Genomic DNA, 20,026 nt, shown 5'->3' on the forward strand with positions numbered 1-20,026 from the left:
CTATACCAAAATTCACTTGTAGAAATCGATGAAGCATGTTTTCGTAAGCTTCTAGCAGCATTCAATGGCCTTCAGATGCACTTTTCCTGAAATGAATGCAGAAAAGTAAACTTTCCCTCAATTCCCTCAAATTGTGTCTTGTTAGCACAATAGTTGACATATTCAGAGCACACAAAAACTGTTGTTTCCCCTTTAGTGAAATGTCACATACTGAAAATGAAATCCTAATGCTGAGACTATAAAATGAAATTAGCTGCAGCATTGTCCGTTTCAGGTTAATATTTGTGAGGCCATCTCTTGAAAATCTTTTAAAACTTATTTGTACACCAGATAATAATCCAGATTTTATTTCAAAATATGATTTATATACTTAATAGGTGATGATACTTAATGATCTAGAAAAAGTTTATTTGCCCGCATACTTATAAGTTGAATAAAAATATACCTGTGTATTTTTAACCCTAACTTAATTTATCAATTCTAACAGAAGGGTATACATTAAAATAATGAAATTTAATGCTTTTAAACCTACTTCATTCACTTGTGTATTTTAAATAATTATTGCAAAGCAGTCATTCCATTTCATTTATTTAAATGTACATATATTTTATTGCAATGAATTGTAATCCAAAAAAAAAAAAACTTGTTTTAAAAAGTTATGAATTGAACTCTTATTTAATTTCATTACAGTTGATTTTTTTGTAATGTTTACATTAAACCTTTTTCCTATCACATACAATTAAATTTGAAGTTATTTACCTTTTTTTTATTATTGGCATGACCTTAAAATTTTTTAATGTGATATTAATGGTAAACAGATGTACAAATAAAATGTACTATAGTGAATTCAAATGAGAGCACATTCAATAATTTCCTGAAAGTGATTTACCTAGCTTTCACACATAATTTTGTTTGCTAAAAAAGAATATAATAATTGCTGAAATGTGAACAGCATATCAGATTTGTTCAACACTACATTTCTTAAGCTTTTGCAATGTGTCCAGTGCTTTACAGGAAAAAATATTATTTTCAAAATATATTTGAATATTCTGTGAGCTTTCTTGTAAAAGTGTGTACAGGGGTCAGTCAAAAAGTTAGTTGAATTGCTCAAGAAAACAAATCAGGATACAAATATTACACCAATTTTATTGGTATCTTAAAGTTTCATTCAAAATCTCCTTTTCAACGTAACCACCTCTGTTATTTAAGTATTTGTTGAGGCGTGATACAAGTTTTTTTGATGCTTTCTGCAAAGAAATCCCATCCAATGTCCAATGATCATTGTTGGGTTGCAGCTTTTACTTACATCTGAATAATATTGTCGCTTTGAAAGTGCTTGTTTCATGGGACCAAAAACATTAAAGTCAGGAGGGGAAAGGTCTGGGCTATAAGGAGGAGCCCACGCTTCCCACCCAATTTTTTTAGAAGTCTGCACTTTTTTTTTGCTACATGCAGTCTTTCATTGTCATGAGGAGCACAATGCCTTTTGGTAGTTCACCTGGCCATCAATTTTAAGTAATTGTCATCAGTATACTGCCATGTGCAGGTAAAGGGCAGTAACTGCAAATTTTTCATTTTTCATTTTTTTGCATTTTTTGTCATCTATTGTACACTATCTTTACTGTACAAGCTCGCTTATTTGGTTTCCACTGAAAAAAAGTGAAAAAGACGTCAAATTCCCACATTATAGTGTTTAGCAATAAGAAGATGCATTAATTGTGGTACCCTTTGGCATAAACTCTGTATGCGCAATGCCTTCTCTGTCAAAAAACAGCATCATCACCACCTTTCCTGTGACAAATTTGGCGTTTTTTTTTTTTTTTTTTAATCTGGTTTTAATTTGGCCATATTTAGAGTTTACCATTGAATTGCATTAAAACTGCCAATATTGGGATAATTTATCTCTATAAAACATTTTCTCTTTGTTTCGATTCACAACAAACTTAGGGTGAAAATATTTAAAGTACACTCTGTCGCAAAAAAATATGTGCACCTAGAAGAAGTTGTGCGACACTCACGAAACTTGGCAGGCATGTAGTGTAAAAGGAGATATGAAGAAGATTAAAAATTCAGAATAAAAGATAATTATATTAAGCAGTTACAGCATGCTAAAGGATACAAATCAGTAAGTAGTGAAGCCACCTCTGGCAGCTATACAAGCCGAAACACGACGTGGTATCGAATCAATTAGGTCACTTCCGACCCCCCTGCGAAAATTCATGCCATAATCTTCGCAACTGCGTTGTTAATTCTCCTGTATCCTGGGATGGCTGCAGTTGCCTTCCCAGCAAGTCCCAGCCATGCTCTATTGGCGAAAAGTCTGGTGACCTGGCGGGCCTTGGGAGTACGTCATATCCCTGAAGACAATAATGAGAGAGTCGTGCAGTATGTGGACGAGCATTGTCTTGCTGATAAATGGCACATGGGTGACTTGATAGTATGGGCAGAACAATCGGCGTTAAAATGCTATCCACGTATTTGCGAGCTATCAAAGTGCCTTGGAGAACAACTAGAGATCATCGTGTGTCTCAAGAAATCGCTCCCCACACTGTCACACCTTGTGAAATGACTATGCCGCTCGACAACATATGCCGGATCGGAGTGCTGGCCGGTGCACCTCCACACACTTGTGCGGGGATCATCAGCACTGAGACTGAATCGGGGTTCATCGCTGAAGATCACATGCCTCCAGTCTGTTACACTCCAAGCTGCCCGAGGTCGGCAAAAATCCAGTCGACACTGCCTGTAATGTGGGGTCAGTGGCAAGCGTCTTAATGAACTTTGGCTCCTTAAACCAACTACGACCAGTCATCTCCTAATGGTTTTCCTCGATACCACTGGATGCCTGGATGGAGGTAAGTGACATTGAATCGATGCTAGCAACATTGTCGGTGCCCCTGGGACGCCCTGGCCCTCCGCAATGGTAGACTCTCCCTTCCGTGATCCACTGTTGCCAACACCGAGCAACTACCATATCAGTCCTACCGAGGGTGGCGGCCGATACTCCAGTTTGACCAACCTGCCTCTCTGAAGCCTACTATATTGCCCCCATCAAACTCCGTCAGCTGTTTGTACTGCCGCAGGTTAAGTCTTAGTGGCATCTTTAGTCACAATACAGTCTACCGAAGCCAACATATTCGATTGAAGAGCCCTACAGCACAAGTACTCATGCTTTTAAACTCTCCTACCTGTGCAACTCAAATGCTCGTAGTGCGCTTAGCCTTGTTTCATTGGCACTGAAATTTTAAACGTTTATATATCGGCTTCCAAACTGCATTTGTGCCATGTTTTATGATTGTGGCTCTAATTCTTCTAGGTGCATATAATTTTTTTTTTTTTCGCGACAGAGTGTATTTCTTTTCTTACTCCAAGACACTATTATCATTAAATTGGAGTAAAAGAAAGTCATGTGATACACACATCAGCTCGTTTTTTTTCCAAGTTTAAGTATTTGCTTAAGTGATCTATTTTATTTATTTACTTTCTTATTTATTTAAATTTTAGTTTTTTGTTTTCTGCATTCAACTTATGCAACTGTAAAAGTGAAATATATGCTTTCTTCAATAAATAAGATTAATATTTTTGAAATCTAGAAAATGCATTTGTAGCATAAACAGCTTGCTCTATAGGATTTCCTTATTTAAACTGATTGCTACATAATTTTGGAATCAAGTGCTTGTTGTCATAAAATTCTATTGAACCAATAAGTTGGAGCAATTGATCTAAATAGTATAAATTATTTTTTCCTGAATATTCATCAACCAAAGCATTGGTTAACTAAATATGGTCAATCAACAAATTCAAATTTGTACTCTAATTTTTGTAGTGAATGTGTCTAGCTAAGCAGATATATTCTGTATGGTATTTTGTAGCACTGATTTCAGTTTCCTTTCTTTTTTTTAATTGCTCCTATGACACTTGTATATTTTCTTTGTGAAATGATTGCTTAATAATTCAAAAATTCAGTTATCTGATCTGCAATTGTGTCAGACAATCAATGTTTGTTTGTGTGTACAAACTAAACTTTAGCTGCCTCTCAATTAACTAAAGTTTTTTGTTTTACAGTGAAATGAATCTTAATTTTGTGTTTATTTTTGTAGAAATGGTTTGGAAGTCGGAAAATGAGAAGTGGTATCAGTTTCAGCAATGTTGTGAAAACACTTCAAAAGCTGGGTGCACCAGCTCAAGTAAGTTATTTTATTTTATTTTTTCTTGCACAGCGATTTAAAACAGATGAAAAAAGAAAGAAAAATTTAGAAATTCATCATTATATGAATTATTTTTAGAACATGCTAGTTGCTGATTAAAAAGAGTATACTCATGCTGCAAGATAGATGTGTGTTTAAATAGCCTAGAGAACTGCAAATTTTATAGAACAGACTTTTGCAAATTTGATAAACCTTTAGCAAAAAGATTTGATTCATTATCTTTTGCATTTCTGTAAAGGGGCATTAGTACAATGTCTCATGAGCTTAATTTTGTTTATTGCTCAGATCTGTTCAGTTGTGTCAGGATTAGTTTTTTTTTTCGAAAAATATTACTATAAGGTCATGTAATAGTACTTGTATACTTATGCCTAGCTGAGCAGTAATTTACTTGAAAATTTAATGTGAGATGCATTGAGCAGCTATATAAGCTCACATTTAAAACTCTTTATGAAGAGTAATTGAGTGTTATATTAAAGTGTCAGCACATTTACCTGTATCTATTATGACTGCCAGAGCTTATTTTTTCCCCTAAGATCCTGGATTTACAATAGAGATCTTGGAATTTCGTTAAAATGCTTCAGACTTTGACCTGATGAAAACTGTACATTTATTTGCTCATTTTAAGAATAAAAATAATATTTTAAGAAAAATATAACTTTTTTGCTAAGTAATCTAGAATGGATGTTTATTTCATGCACTTACTAAGACTGTAAGAAATTAGCAAGAAATGAGGAGGAAAAAAAAAAATTTCTCCACTCTAGCTCTGGATATCATTTTCTTGTACAATCTCTCAGTATAACTCATAGAAGTAGAAGTACAGGATGCAACACAGTTTATCTACTCCTATTGATGTGATTAAAGTAACTGTGAGGAATCGGCAGCTGTACTTAGTGTACAGGGAGAAAGACTGGTATAATGTAGATGAAAATTTCATGCTTTTCACTTTTCTGGCTTAACTTGAAAATGACTATTTCTTACCTAGGAAATTTTTTTTGAAAAATCCGAAAATATGTCATGGACCAGTATATCCTCATGCTTACTGGCCTGCAGGACCATTTACTTTTTTCAAAAAAATATTTAACATTGCATTACCGTATTTTCCTGCATATAATCAGCGGATTATCTGCTAAAAAAGGCAAAGTTTATCAGGTGCGGTTTATACACAGCCGCAGATTATTGTGATTTTTTTTTCACTTAACACCAACACATTGAACCTCAATATTTTTACAGTAGGATTCACTGATCGCGACCGTACGCCGACTGAATGTTGTTTATTTTATGAAGCATGCATGTTCTTCCTCGCTGCCTGCCTGTATGTTGGTTATTTTACGTTGCTTGAATGTTCCTCTTGGCGATTCAGGTCATGTAAAATAAGCAAGTTTACAGTGAAATAGGTAGCCATTTGCACAAGTAATTAGCGTACTATACTCAAGATTTCAAGAAGAAATCATTATATTTTAGATTATATTTCAGATTAATTTTGATTATGCCTTCAATGTAATTACTTTTTCACGTTTTTAGTTTAGTTGCTCAAATGGTATGTTAAATTCAAACTTTATATTTTTATATCGTATTATCCGAGATTATACGAAGCTTTTTTATCTTCAGCATGATTTTAGGACCTGCGGATTATAGGCCGCCCGCGGATAATACGCAGGCAAATACGGTATGTTGCTAATAATATATTACTGTAAGCCCATGTGTACTTTCACACTATTGCACTTATTTCAAATCATTTGCTCAAAAGTAGTACAACAATGATGTCTAAAGATATTTTTTTTGTTGGCATTTTAGCTCAATTTACAAATATATGATTGGTTAGCCTAACTCCCCCCCCCCCCTTTTTGTTTTAAAGTGTGATTTTTCTGCTACAAACTAATGAAAAAAGTGTCATGTCTGGACTGTTATGTACTAGCTTTACCATTCCAAATCCTAAATGTTAACTCAGATGAATACAATAGTTAGTGATAAATTGAACAGCAACATTAAAATGTTAAATTAAAATGCAGTTCCCAATTTCAAACTAGGTAGTCTAAATCTTAAATGGGTGTAAAATTCTAATGTAAAAAAAGCTTCTTGCTTATACAGCTGCTATTCTGCCCTGGTAAGAAATAATTAAAAAATTTTATGAATAATAATGATGAGAAAATGGATAATACAAGCAGCAATTAATAGAAAAAGTTGAAAGGTTGTATTCTGAGCTCATCAGCCGTGGAGTATTCAATAAATATGGTCAAAAGATATATATATATATATATGTGTGTGTGTGTGTGTGTGTGTGTGTGTGTGTGTATGTGTGTGTGTGTGTGTGAACATTTTTTTTCCAAAGAAAGAAAAGATGAAAAACTTTTTTTTTACATGCAGTTGAAGGGAAAATATATTGATTTGCTACTGATTTAAAGTAATATATTCATCCTCTTCTATGTAAAAGAAGTACCTAATATTTTATTAATAATTAGTACCTTATTTTTTACTAATAAATTTCACATGTTTTGTAAAATATTTCTTTCACACTTCTATTTTTAGTTATTATGGAGGTATGTGGAATTTATCAAAGATGAGGAAAAAAGATTAGAAATTGCTAAACGAGTTAAATGCCACCGAGTTGTAATTGAGGTAACTATTTTAAAAATTCCTTCATTCCATGCATTTTCAAAAAATATATTAAAAAATCTTGCTTCACCCCAAAGTTTATGTTATGCAATGTACATTTTTAGATCCTTTCACGCAATAAAGATAGACTTGCTTTAGAAGAATACAAGTCAACTCTTCGGCCATCTACACCTGAAGAAGTTGCTGTTACTGTTGCCTTAAGAAACACTGTGAGTATTTAAAATTCTTTAATGCAGTTAGCAGTAATAAATATTGCAGTGAATGATAAATACGTTTTGTGTAGATTTTTCCTCCAAAAAGTTATTTTGTGCGCCCCCCCCCCTGTTGTCATTAGCAAAATTATTTTCCCATATGCTTTAATTTTTTGAAAAAAAAAAAAAAAAAAAACGAAAGGTTGTAAGCATTTCTTTTTTTTAACCGAAAGAACACTGTTTTGCTTCTATTTCATGTTATAAAAGCAGGCATTTCTGCTACTTCTTTGTAACTTTGTTTAAAATTATATTAAAATGAAAGTAGAAATCTCACTTTTGTGAAATATGATAGATTTGCATTGTCATGAATCTTGGTAGTGTTCTAAAGTGTTTTATTTTAGTTACCTGTAACAACAGGCTTGTTAAAATGCTTAATTTCAAAAAAAAAAATCTGAGTTATTTTGACAAGGGGGTCATTCCATGTCAACTCAACACACCCATTTTACCTCACCCCCTCAGATTTTGATAAAATTTGGCACACATATAGTGGGCACTAAGAATAACAAAAATACAAAATTTCAAATTTTTATCTTGAATAGTTTTTTGTGTATGGCCTTGTAAAGTTTTCAAAAAATCGTGAAAAAACTACAAACAAGCAATTTTCAAATTGCTCTAAAAGCTGTCAAAATTGAGTTAGAGAGGTGGGACTGGTGTTATTTTGTTGCTTTTTTAATGCTCTTTTAGGAGATATGCAACATGTCCTATGTAGTAGTAAAAAAAGTTTTTTTTGGTGCAAATCAAATTTTTGATTTTGATTTTTTTCAAAAAGTACCACTTTTAAAATTTTCAAAAAAATTCTGTAAATAGACAGTACTTTCATAAACTGCCATGCAAAGTTTTATGATGGGATGGTAATGGGATCTATGCCAAAAAAATATATTACTGACCCCTATTTTTCTTGAATACCAGATTTTGACCAAATAATAGTTATTTTATTGTAGTAAAATATATTGTAGTAAATGCTTTCATGACAGATATGAATGTATTGTACTTTAAATTCTTCTTATAAAAATATTAGTAAAAATTAAGGCAAATAAAATACCAAAATTTAAAATTATATCAATTTATGCTGTATGAAATACAAATACAATAAATATTTACAATAAAATTTTCATAAAAACAGTTTTGACCAAATAATCATAATTTTAATGTAGTGATATAAGATTTTATGAAAAATCACTTGAGTAGGGGAAACTGGGAGGTTTGACCCACTTTTTACTAAGTTTTTTTTTTTTTTTTTTTTTTTTTTTTTTTTTTTTTTTTTTAAGTTTGAATTAAAAAAATTCCTGGTTGACTTTTTTCGAAAGGAAATACATCCAAGCAACTTTTTACATTGCTGTTATTTATTTAAGTTAAAAATTATTTTCTTTATTAAAGATTTTTCAAGAGTGTTCAAACTGGGTCAAACCTCCCCACTTGAGGGACGTTCGACACACCATAAGAGAGGTTTGACATAAAACTATATATACCCTATATATAATATACATTAAATTGTTTATGAAATAAACACTCTGTGCTCATAATGAATTCATAAAACCTATATTTCTAGACTATATATAAACTGTGGATTTGGGGCAAAACTGCTAGTTCTGTATAACATAATGATGTTTTAGAAATCTACAATACAAGTTGAACATACTTTTGTTGTTTGGTGAATACATGATAAGTTATGTTAGATGTGACATTTCTCAGTTTTTTTCTATCTCGAACACGATGATTTGTTTTCTTCAATGGATTACAACACTGAACTCTTACCACAGTACTGCATTTTTCACTAGTTTCCATATTTTCTAAAAAAATTCTTAAAACTTGCCTTTTAACTACAAGTTTTAATCATAGATTAAATTCGCTAACACATGAGAAATACTGAAGTTCAAAGTAATAATTCTTTTATGTGAGGTATCACAACTATTTTACATTATGGAATGGATAACTTAAAACAGTAATAAAATTTAAAACACTACTTGTTAGCAAGGTCTCTAGTCACTGAATGAATGCTTGTGGAGAGTCTGGCTTAAGCAAGTTAGAAGAAATACCAGACTGCCACATGGGGTGGGGGGGGGCATGTGGCAGACTTTGTGTTTGTTTTAACTTGCACAGAAAGGTACCAACTTGCTAGATCTGCAGATACTGGATCAAGTGAATGGAAGGGAAAGGTTTTTTTAAAATAATACTTGCTTATCAAACTATTTAGCCACAACAATATTTATTGTAAATTTATCAACTTTTCATACAGCATAAATTGATATAATTTTATTTAAATTTTGGTGCTTTATTTGCCTTAATTTTTACAAATATTTTTATAAGAAGAATTTAAAGTACAATGCATTCATATTTGTCATGAAAGCATTCAATACAAAATATTTTGCTACAATAAAATAATTATTATGTCAAAATCTGATATTTATGAAAAATAGGAGTCAGTAGTAATTTTTTTTGACATAGTTCCCATTACCATCCCATCATAAAACTTTGCAGTTTATGAAAGTACTGTCTATTTATAGAATTTTTTTGAAAATTTTAAAAGTGGTACTTTTTGAAAAAAATAAAAATAAAAAATTTGATTTGCACCAAAAAAAAACTTTTTTTACTACTACATAGGCCATGTTGCATATCTCTTAAAAGAGCATTAAAAAAGCTACAAAATAACACCGGTCCCACCTCTCTAACTCAATTTTGACAGCTTTTAGAGCAATTTGAAAATTGCTTGTTTGTAGTTTTTTCACGATTTTTTGAAAACTTTACAAGGCCGTACACAAAAAACTATTCAAGATAAAAATTTGAAATTTTGTATTTTTGTTATTCTTAGTGCCCACTATATGTGTGCCAAATTTTATCAAAATCTGAGGGGGTGAGGTAAAATTTTAATTAAAAGTGTGTTGATTTGACACGGAATGACCCAAGGTGCTTTATTTTTAAGCAAACCCTTAAAAATGAAAATTTGTCTTTTTTAATTTTTCTCAATCATTTTTCATCCTCTCTTTAATTTCAAAGTCCATTGTTTATTTTGTTTGTTGAAATTAGAAAGTTCAATAAATTACTAAGGAAAACTGCCCATCTTTGTTAGATGTTTAGTTTTTTTCTTCATAATTTAATTTATTAAATAGTTTTAAAAACATTCCTTGCACTTGTTTTCTCTGTTTCTTTTTGTTATCTTTTTTAAACTGATCATATGTTTTTAATTGTTCAAGAAAACTTTCTTCATGTTTGATGTTGATTGATCAGTTTTTCCGATATTTGCACATACCAGGTTTTATGCATTGGCTACCAACCACTCCAAATTTTGCAGAGTTTATCTGCAGCAATAGAAACTCTGCAAATAAATTAATTTTCCCTTGCATTTTTCTCTAAAATTCCTTGAAAGAACATTTTTAATCAGTCACATAAATACCCCTCTTTTCTGGAGTGCTGTTTTTATGTCAGGATTTTTCCTGAAAAGCATATTTTTCTTTTTCTGTTCCCTTTTAATCTCATTCTTTTCAATAATTTAAAGTTTTAAAACTTTAACCAACTGCAAAACTTTTAACATTATGCAGTTTTTTTTTCTATTTTTTATTTTAACGCTGTATTCACATAAATGTTTAAAAAATACTCAGTGGATCATTCCATGTCAAGTGAAACAAAGTTTTTTCCCTCACATTGTTGTATTTCTTTGAAATTTGACTCATCAATTGTACCCTTCGAGATAATCAAAAGTCCAAATTTTAGATTTTTATCTCTTTTATTTTTTATTTATAATACTTTGATTTTTTTAGAAAACCTCTCTTTTTTTTCATGCACGCTTGAACATAAAATGGACCAGCAATAGAAACTCTGCAAATAAATAAATTTTCCCTTGCATTTTTCTCTAAAATTCCTTGAAAGAGCATTTTTAATCAGTCACATAAACACCCCTCTTTTCTGGAGCGCTGTTTTTCAGCACTCAGCACTAGTACAGTACCAGTACTCAGAACTAGTACTCATCACTAAATATAGATAGAAAGATTTGATAAATAGCATTTCAAGATGCATTATAATTGCTTGCAACTTATATTGACAATGACGTCACGAGGCGTGGAAGAAAAACCGTGTTAACAGATAAACTATCACACCCTTACCTACTTTGTAAATAGGACCAGATCGCCACCTGTCTATGAGATGTAAAACTGAAAATACTTAACAATTGACAGAAATTATGACAAAGAAAAAGGTTACATACGCGTGGGTTTAACTAACTAATTCGATTTCTAAAGTTAAGAGTAATTTCACCCGAATATCAGGCTAGGCGTCAGGAACTTTTTTTTTCGCTTTGCCTCATCTTATTTCACCATTGTCAAGAAAGCTTGCATTCGAATATAGTTGCTGTTTAATATGATGTGCAACATGGCTGATTTTGTAAATTTTATTTTAAAAAAATGAAATTGAAATTTTAAATATAAATTTCTTTGAAAACATATAATGATTTTTTTTCAAAAAATTCTCACAACATAATTTGGGATCTCATATTTTTATGAATTTTTGAGTGAACTTAGAAAAAAATGAACATTTTTTAGATTCTATTTATTTACATATGGTTTTCTCTTACTGGTGATGCTCTAGTGAGTGGTAAATAAACATTACTATGTTTTAAGTGAGCTGGCATGAATTTGTAGATTGCTGAGTCCCCGATTCCACTCCATCAATTTAATTTTTTTTTCCCAAAAATTTTCTCAAAATGTTTAAAAAGAAAAATTTCATGAAGTGAATTATATTTCATTAAATTTTCAATACTTTAACTTCAAATTTTATTATTATGTTTCTCTAACATGCTGTCAAATACTCTGAAAGTTTAATAAAGTTTGATGGAAAACTGCGTGATATGAGTCGAAAACCTTCGAAAAATCATTTCATTTTTTAAAGAAACGCTTATATCTCTGTGAGTATAAGAGATACTTTCAAGAAAATATAAAAATAAATTCTAGATAGGTTCTTAACTTATTTCATAAATTTGTACCTTATTACCAGCTATTTACAATGAAAAATGATCAAAAACCTTTTTTTGTTTCCTCAATTAGTTGCTGGTCCCCTAAATAAATAGCAGACTTAATTGTTGTTGAAAAATGACAGCTAGAGTATACTTTTTATGTTAAAAGACTAATTGCTCTGTAATTCTTTTATTTCTCGTGAAATACGTCAAAATGTGAATTTTTGAAAGTGTCCCAATACTTTTGGTCATATTGGTCATATAGTGTAAGTGGGTGACCTTATATTGAGGTCTGACTTTATATATGACTCCTCAACATTTTAAGTTTATTTATATGTGTGGCTGGAAATAAAAATAAAATGTACTCGATGTGCAGATATATTAACACTTAAAATTTCTTTTTCAGAAAATTAAATGGAGGAATTGATTTGCACATATTTTTTTCATTCATGTGACGTTTTTGATGTAAAGCTGTGACTGGATCTCACTATATACACAGCACTTTGTCACCAGATTCCACTTCACATCTCATTTGGTTTTGGGTTATTTATATGTATATTTTATGTATAGATTTTATAAAGTTGTTATGCTTTTGTACACTTTCATATTTTTCATTAAAATTTTATTTACTCTCTTGTTTATGTATTCAGTTTTTAGAAGCTATGTGTAAGATAAATTTTAATTCACATAACACAAAAGGAAAAAAAATTCTACATGCATTGGACTCCAGGTGCGATACTTCATAATGTTATCCCATGCATGTAAAAATCAATTGATAGCAATAACGAATCAATATAATAAATGACAAAATGGGCTTAGTGCTGAAAACTACATTCTTTAACACATTATTAAATAAAGAAACAATATTTTTGAAGTGAACTTTACTAGTATGTTTTTAAAATAAAATGAATGCACATACAAAAAAATATTAGTAATACGAAAAAATAGCAAGCATTATCATCACTTAAACATCATATTATGAGACGTGCTTTTGTGCATTCTTCGGGCGATTTTTTTTTTTTTTGTATGACTTTTTTTTGTGCTGCTCATGAAAATTTCAATGAAATTGAGACATAATTGAAAAAGTTATTTATATGAATTTGTTTAAAGCAATTCCTGGTTGAAATCCTAAAGTTTTGAGTTGTTTTCTGCATGAATTTTTTATGCAGCCCCTATCCACCAAATAAAAAGATTTTTTTTCCCAAAACTTTTTATAGCCACTGAAATTTTAGGCATTTTTTTTTCTTTTTTTTTTTTTCTGTGATTCCTATGCACCACACAAAATTAGGTTTGAGTGTATAATCAATGTATACTTTGTACTATTATAAAATTTAATTAATAGGTATACAGTAAAACCGGTCTACAACGATACTGGTTGGACCTAAAAAAAAATCATAATAGGCAGTTTGATTATTCATGCTGACATTTTGCTGGGACCTAAAAAAAGTATCGTTATAGACAGTATCGTTATACACAGATTTCACTGTATCACCAAATATGTGTTTTCAGGATTGAAAAATGAAAAATAAGTTACGTATTATCCTATCCAGCAGATTAAATATAATCTCAGTGTATCATTTTTGTGACATATTTTTATCCAACACACAACTTGAAGAATAACAAGCAATCAAATGCAGGGAAACAACTTTATTATAGAAAAGAGAAAAGAATAACCCTACATGAAAGAGGAAGAAGTTGCAATACCATAAGTGCACTGTATGAAGCTATTCCTATGGATGTGTAAATTACACAAGACCAAAATTTAAAAGTCTGTTGTTTTGTTTTTTATTGTATTTATTTATTTATTTATTTTATTTTTTTTTCAAAACTGTCTGGAAATTATCATATTCCTGATATGGTGCAGTAACTCAAGATTTTGGCCATAATTTCTAGCACAGTCCCAGATTTACAAGAATTGACTATATGACGTAAAAAAAAATGCTGTGGGAGTGTTGTCTGCCCGCCCCCCCCCCCCCCCATACCCTGCTGCATTCCTGGTAGTGGTAATTATGTTGAATCATGAGCAAAAAAGGCTGTGGTGAGGGAAAAAATGGTTTATTTTCAAAACTCATAATTGCAAATTTGCTTGTAGTTTAAAGAAAATCTACAAGAAGTTTAAAAAAGATTTATTTGTTTTTTTTCCTGTCGAATAAGCCTCCAGTCAAGTCAATTCACGTACATGTTGGCACATTGTTTCTTAAATTGCAAGATGACTTGGAATAGCTCTTAATTATGAGCCAAATAACAGCGTTTTTACCAACCATAGTGTTAATAATTCAATATATTTTTTTAAGTTGGTCAACTTTGACACGTCTCTCATTTTTAAAAATTATCCAGGTGTTTGCCCACTAGAGATTTTGATTTCTCTCAGTTCATAAAACTGGTCAGTATTTTAAAAATTGGTCAGTATTTACAGAGTTTAGTCAGTAAAGTCATTTTTTTTTGTTGCAAATTTACTAAATAATTAATTTTAAGATAATATTCACTGTCCCACATTTTAAAAAATGCCTAAAAAGCAATCTATTGCTATTACAGCAGCCCAATTTCGCCAACTTGGTAGTCTGTTTAAAATCTTTGCTATTTTTTTTTTATTGGATTGGATGATCTAGTTTTATGTAAAACCTACCTCCCCCCCCCCCCCCACCTTTGATATTGGGTATATTCTTTGAAACATTTTCCTGTTTTTGCCCAAAGTACAAAAGGTAAGGTGAAGATTTTGTCGAGCAATAAGATATACATGATAGGTACATTTGTGCACAATATCAAGATGAGTAAAAATTTCTTATGCTGAAGTTCTTATTTTAATTTGTTACCTTTAACTTTCATCATATGTTCTTGCAGTATGAGTGAACTTACGCACTGTCCCAAAAATTTAGACACAAACATAAAATACAATTTACAGTAAAAATATGAATGTTAGGATATTTAATTTCATATGTGTTACTAATAGTGAACAACATGTAAAGCACAAGATAAGGTTAATTTATTAGAAAAAACATCATGCAGGGATGCCTACCTGTGGGGGGGGGAGGGGTCATGGCGCAGGATTGCGCCATTGAAATTTTTAGAGAGGTTTGTTTTGAGTGGTATTTTTAATTTTTGGGTGGGAGGGGGAGGTCTATTGCAATGTTTAGGGGGGTGTACCCTTGATCTAAGGAGGGTGAGCACCCCTGCATCATGTGTTGAATTTATTTAGAAAAAAAGAAAATAGGGTATTCCATAATTTTGACACTTTTTAATCACGGGCAAGTGGTGAACCAAAAAAATGGGGAGGGGGGTTAGAAATGAGGGGTGTTAGGCGGCAGCACCCATGAAGCTGATTTTTTTTTTTTTTTTTTGATAAAACTAGCCTATGTTTTTAGATGTTAGCGTTCCTTTGCTTATAAATGGCAACAGCAAGATTAAAATATCTCTAAAAGTGTGGAACGTGGCCTCAAAAATCAGGACTGATGGGAAACGTAAACTTCCCCCTTCCAATTCAAAGTTGCATTCTTATGAAATAGCATAAGAAAAGTCCATTTATTTGGCAATTTGTAACAAGAAAATGAGCTTTCTCAACTATTAACGAGTATTAGAGGACTACCTTATTCCAATACAGGATTTGCTGGGCGGACCGAACTGTATTTCAGCAAGAGAAAGCACCTAATGATGCATCCAACTCAACAAATCTGTAGTTCAACATGAACTTTTTTTAAATGACAGCACAGTTCTTTTGAAAACACAGGAGACTTATTTACAGCTATGTACAGGAAATGTAGTTACAACTGCTAAATCAATCATCAGCAATTAAGCAAATATCAATTAAACACCGTAAGCACAAAGGTCACACACGTATTTTCTTCCAAATACGCAAAAACACAGCGAAAAAGAAGGCTAATACACACAGCAAAATACATGCTCTCAGGACTTTGAACTCGCCGCATGGCTATTTATAAATCCTTGAAAAGTTTCCACAATATTCCATTGAGAAGTTTCGATTACATTCTACAAATGTCTCGTACTTTCTTTTTATTCCATTCACAAATCTTATCTATAAGAAATGGAGGGACCATATACTTCATTCGAATGTAAAGGGGTTGTATATGCATCACATGAAACTATTTACAGGTTACATTACTAAGACAATTTTAGATGAAAGATAATGGAACAAACGCTAATGCTAGCTAGATTACAACAAATTAATCACAAAAATAATTGCTATTTACAGAATTTGTAACATTGCCCCCTTCCTAAGGACTGCACGTCCCGGGCGTCCCATACGTTGTGGCTACGTAGACCAGTTTTCGTCAGCTGCGTGATACGTCACAGGTCACGTGGGTTTGGCGTGAGCGGTGCATTTTTTTCAACGGAAGAATCTTGTCTTGAACAATCTTTAATTCTCACCATGGGAATGTTTGGTTTTCACGGCGCCGCCTGTAAATTTTAATTATAGTCTTACTCATATATTTATTACTCATGCAGCAAATTAGTAAATTAAATGTATTTTGCTACGAAAATTGTTGAATTAATTAATTTAATATAAAATTCTTTTTGCTAATAAACAGCTTCATTTAGTCATTAAAGGTTTTTTTCTTTAATATTTCAGTTTTGAAATACACTGCTCGACATTGAAAATGTTCTGAAATTTATGCACATTTTAGAGTAGACGCACATTACTGAGTTATGTAAATGATGCGAAATGAGCAGCTTTCCAACGCACGTGAAGTAAGATATAAAGGAAGGAGCTATCAGAATGGGCAATATTCGTGTCGTTATTTCTGACTGGAGAATTATCGAAGAAATTTTGTTTTTGTCTTGGAGGATACGTGTAACACGAGAGAATGCCAGACCGCCGTCAACGAAGGCACTTCTGGCAGATAAACGATTTTACGAGGGGTATGGTGATCGGACTTAGAAGGGGAGGTTGGCCCGTATGTCAAATCGCAGCTGATACCCACATGGATGCGAGCACGGTGCATCGGCTGTGCCGAAGATTGTTGGAACAACGAAATGTGGCAAGATTGAGAGGTGCAGGGGCAGCCAGAGTGGCGTCAGAACGCGTGGATCGACGCGTCCACCGACAAGCTGTAGCATACCCACAAGTCACTTGTTCCTCGATTCTTCAGCAGGTGCAAGATACCCTAATATTCCCGTGTCAACCAGAACCATTTCCCGTCGTTTGGTCACGTGGTCAGCAATCAGGCGTCCGCTAAGAAGACTGCCATTGACCCCACAACATAGACAGCAACGTTTAGTATCGTGTTGGACTAGAGCGACGTGGATGACAGAATGGCGAAATGTCGTGTTCTCAGATGAATCCCGATTCTGTTTTATCCAGTGGTGTCGACGTGGAGACAGATCTAATACGGCAGTAACTGTGGAACGTCCCACCTCACGACAACGTGACATAATGGTTTGGGGCACAATTGCGTACACTTCCATATCACCTCTAGTTCGTATTCAGGGCACTGACGGCCCAACGATACTTGGATAATGTGCAATCCCTTACCTTCAAGGGCTACCTAATGCAATTTTTCAGCAGGATAACGCCCGACCACACAGTGCCCGCATCTGCTAACATGCTCTCCAAGGCACACAGATGCTTCCCTGGCCACCATATTCTCCTGACCTGTCACTAATCGAACATGCGTGGGATGTGATTGGACGCCGTTTGCAGACTCAGTCCCTGCCTCGTTTGGAAAACGAACTGTGGCAAATGGTTGAAAGGGAATGGAGAGCCATCCCTCTGGACACCATCCGCACCCTTATTGACTCTATGCCTAGACGTGTTTCTTCGTGTATCGCTGTCCGCGGTGGTCTTACATCCTACTGAGCCGACGCCGTTCTCGCTCTGTATTCTGCCTATCATTTTGAAATTAAGATCATTTATTATTCCTTGCTGTCTGACTTTTTTCCAAATTTCATCACTTTCTGACCACTCTTTCTTGGTGTTGCATTTTCAATGTCGAGCAGTGTATATTTAGTGTTCAATTTAAGGGGAATTGAAGACGAAAATCCCCTCCCCCCCCCAACCGACGATTAAATTTATATTCCTTAATAAATATATCGTAACTGATGTCCGATTTCTGAAGTTTGACAAGTATTCCAGATTTAATATTTCATGACGCCGTCAGTTTAATTTACAGTTATGGCAATACTAATTAACAGACTTCGTTGGAATTTTTTATGTACTTTGTTCCCCGGTTTTTAGAAGACGCATGGACCAATTAGGAACATTCTCTTTTTCTGTTTGAAATGGTATACTTCTCCCGGTCGTCCAATGGTCTTCAAATCTGCGTAACAGGGATTCTGGAGAGATCAAAGGAATTCTTTAAATTTCATACTCGTGCTTTGTTGTTTGTAAATTCATAGCGTCTCACTTAGTGTTACGATTTTTTTGGTTTTTTGTTTAATGGATAGGAGTGATCTAACTTAGGTCCCAAACCATTGCTTCACAATAATTGTTTTTTAGAAAAAAAAATTATGGGCCAAAAACAATAAACTTCATTTAATTTCAATATTAAACGATTAAATATTGTTACAAATTCTGTAAATAGTAATTATTGTTGTGATTAATTTGTTGTAATCTGGCGAAATTTGGCGTTTATTCTATTTTTTTTTCATCTAAAATTATCTTAGTAATGTAAACTTTAAGTAGTTTCTTGTTATAAATATACAACCCCCCAACATTCGTGTGATGTATATGGTCCCCGGATAACGTTTGTGAATGGAATAAAAAGAAACCATCGAGAAGCATTTCGAATTTTGTCGAAACTTCTCTAGGATTTTTACGAGTAAATAGCCTCCGCGAGTGATAAAGAGAGTCAATTTTGCTTTTTAAACTGTCTGAATTTCGTCTGAGGCATTAGCTTTGTTATTGTATGTATTAGCCTTTGCGCTGTGTTTTCGCGTATTTTGATGTAAATACGTGTGTAACCGTTGTGTTTACGGTGTTAATTGATATTTGCCTAATTGCTATGGTTAATTTAGCGGTTGCTAACGATATTTCTTGTACATAGTTGTAAATAAATCTCATGTGCTTTCTCAAGAACCGTGTCGTCATTTAAAGAAAATTTGAAGTTGCTTCGAACGCGTAACAACGCGCCCAATGTGGGGCTTCTTCGGGACTTGCTTGAAATAATCTCTGTGACCTTGGCTATTATTTTCCTTGTAAAGCAAAAACAAGAACCTTTCGTAAAATTTATTATTATTTCTTTTTTTAAAGCCTTAACATTACAAACTTTTTGGAAGAATTACCAATAAAGTTAGTTACTCTGTTATTCAATTTAAAGTACCTTTAAAATTCGTGTCTTTATTTCTTAATGACAAAATAAATTCTTAATTAGAGGTTCCCAAATTGGGAGGCTTGGCACCTAATGAGTATATATTAACCACGTAAAAGAGAAAATGATTTTGTCAATCACATTTGATTAAACTTTAGTGTGCCGCTGAAAATCTTAGTCAATCTTCAATCTTTGTGCGACTTCTCGCCAAACGCTAACCGCAACGACACCTGTTTTTTTTTCTCAATCGACGCCAGTTTTTCGTGTTTACATTTATTGTTTTACACTAATCTATTACCATGCTTGAAAAATATTTCATTATGATGTGAGAAAGTAAATATTCTAAATAATAAGAAAATTATGTCGCAATGAGAAAGGAAAAAAAAATACTATCACACTTTCAAGAATAATAATAAAAACAAATGAGTAGTAAAAGCAAATTCTGTCCTCCCCTAATATTTGCCGCCCTAAGCAGCTGCATACTCTATCTATTGGGATAACCGGCCCTGGATTAGGAGAATAATTTCTTGATAAATCAAGAACGCCGAGGGAAAAGGGAAGAGGAAAGCTGTCCAAAATGGGGATGCTAGCATATTTTGACCTGTCGAAAAAAATATTTAAAAAAAAAAAGAGTTTTTTGAAACAACATTTTTTGAAGAATAGATTTTAAAATATCAAAACGCAATGTGTTTAGCTCAAGACAATTATTAGAATGAGGTAGAAAAATGTTTTTTCATATTTATTTCGGAA

The 20,026-nt window shown here is 32.7% G+C and overlaps 1 protein-coding gene across 1 annotated transcript in view; it reads left to right on the top strand.

The window, feature by feature from the left end:
* The window catches only part of LOC129231181 (spermatogenesis-defective protein 39 homolog), a 74,839-nt gene extending 62,196 nt beyond the window's left edge, over positions 1–12,643 (top strand). Inside the window, exons 14-17 of the mRNA XM_054865428.1 lie at positions 4,101–4,187; positions 6,735–6,824; positions 6,926–7,030; positions 12,421–12,643. Of these exons, the coding sequence (XP_054721403.1) occupies positions 4,101–4,187; positions 6,735–6,824; positions 6,926–7,030; positions 12,421–12,441 (303 nt within the window). The 3' untranslated portion in view covers positions 12,442–12,643. The remainder of the gene's footprint in view (positions 1–4,100; positions 4,188–6,734; positions 6,825–6,925; positions 7,031–12,420) is intronic.
* Positions 12,644–20,026: the final 7,383 nt, after the last annotated feature.

Source organism: Uloborus diversus, chromosome 10, assembly GCF_026930045.1.
Source record: "Uloborus diversus isolate 005 chromosome 10, Udiv.v.3.1, whole genome shotgun sequence".
Classification (NCBI taxonomy): domain Eukaryota; kingdom Metazoa; phylum Arthropoda; class Arachnida; order Araneae; family Uloboridae; genus Uloborus; species Uloborus diversus.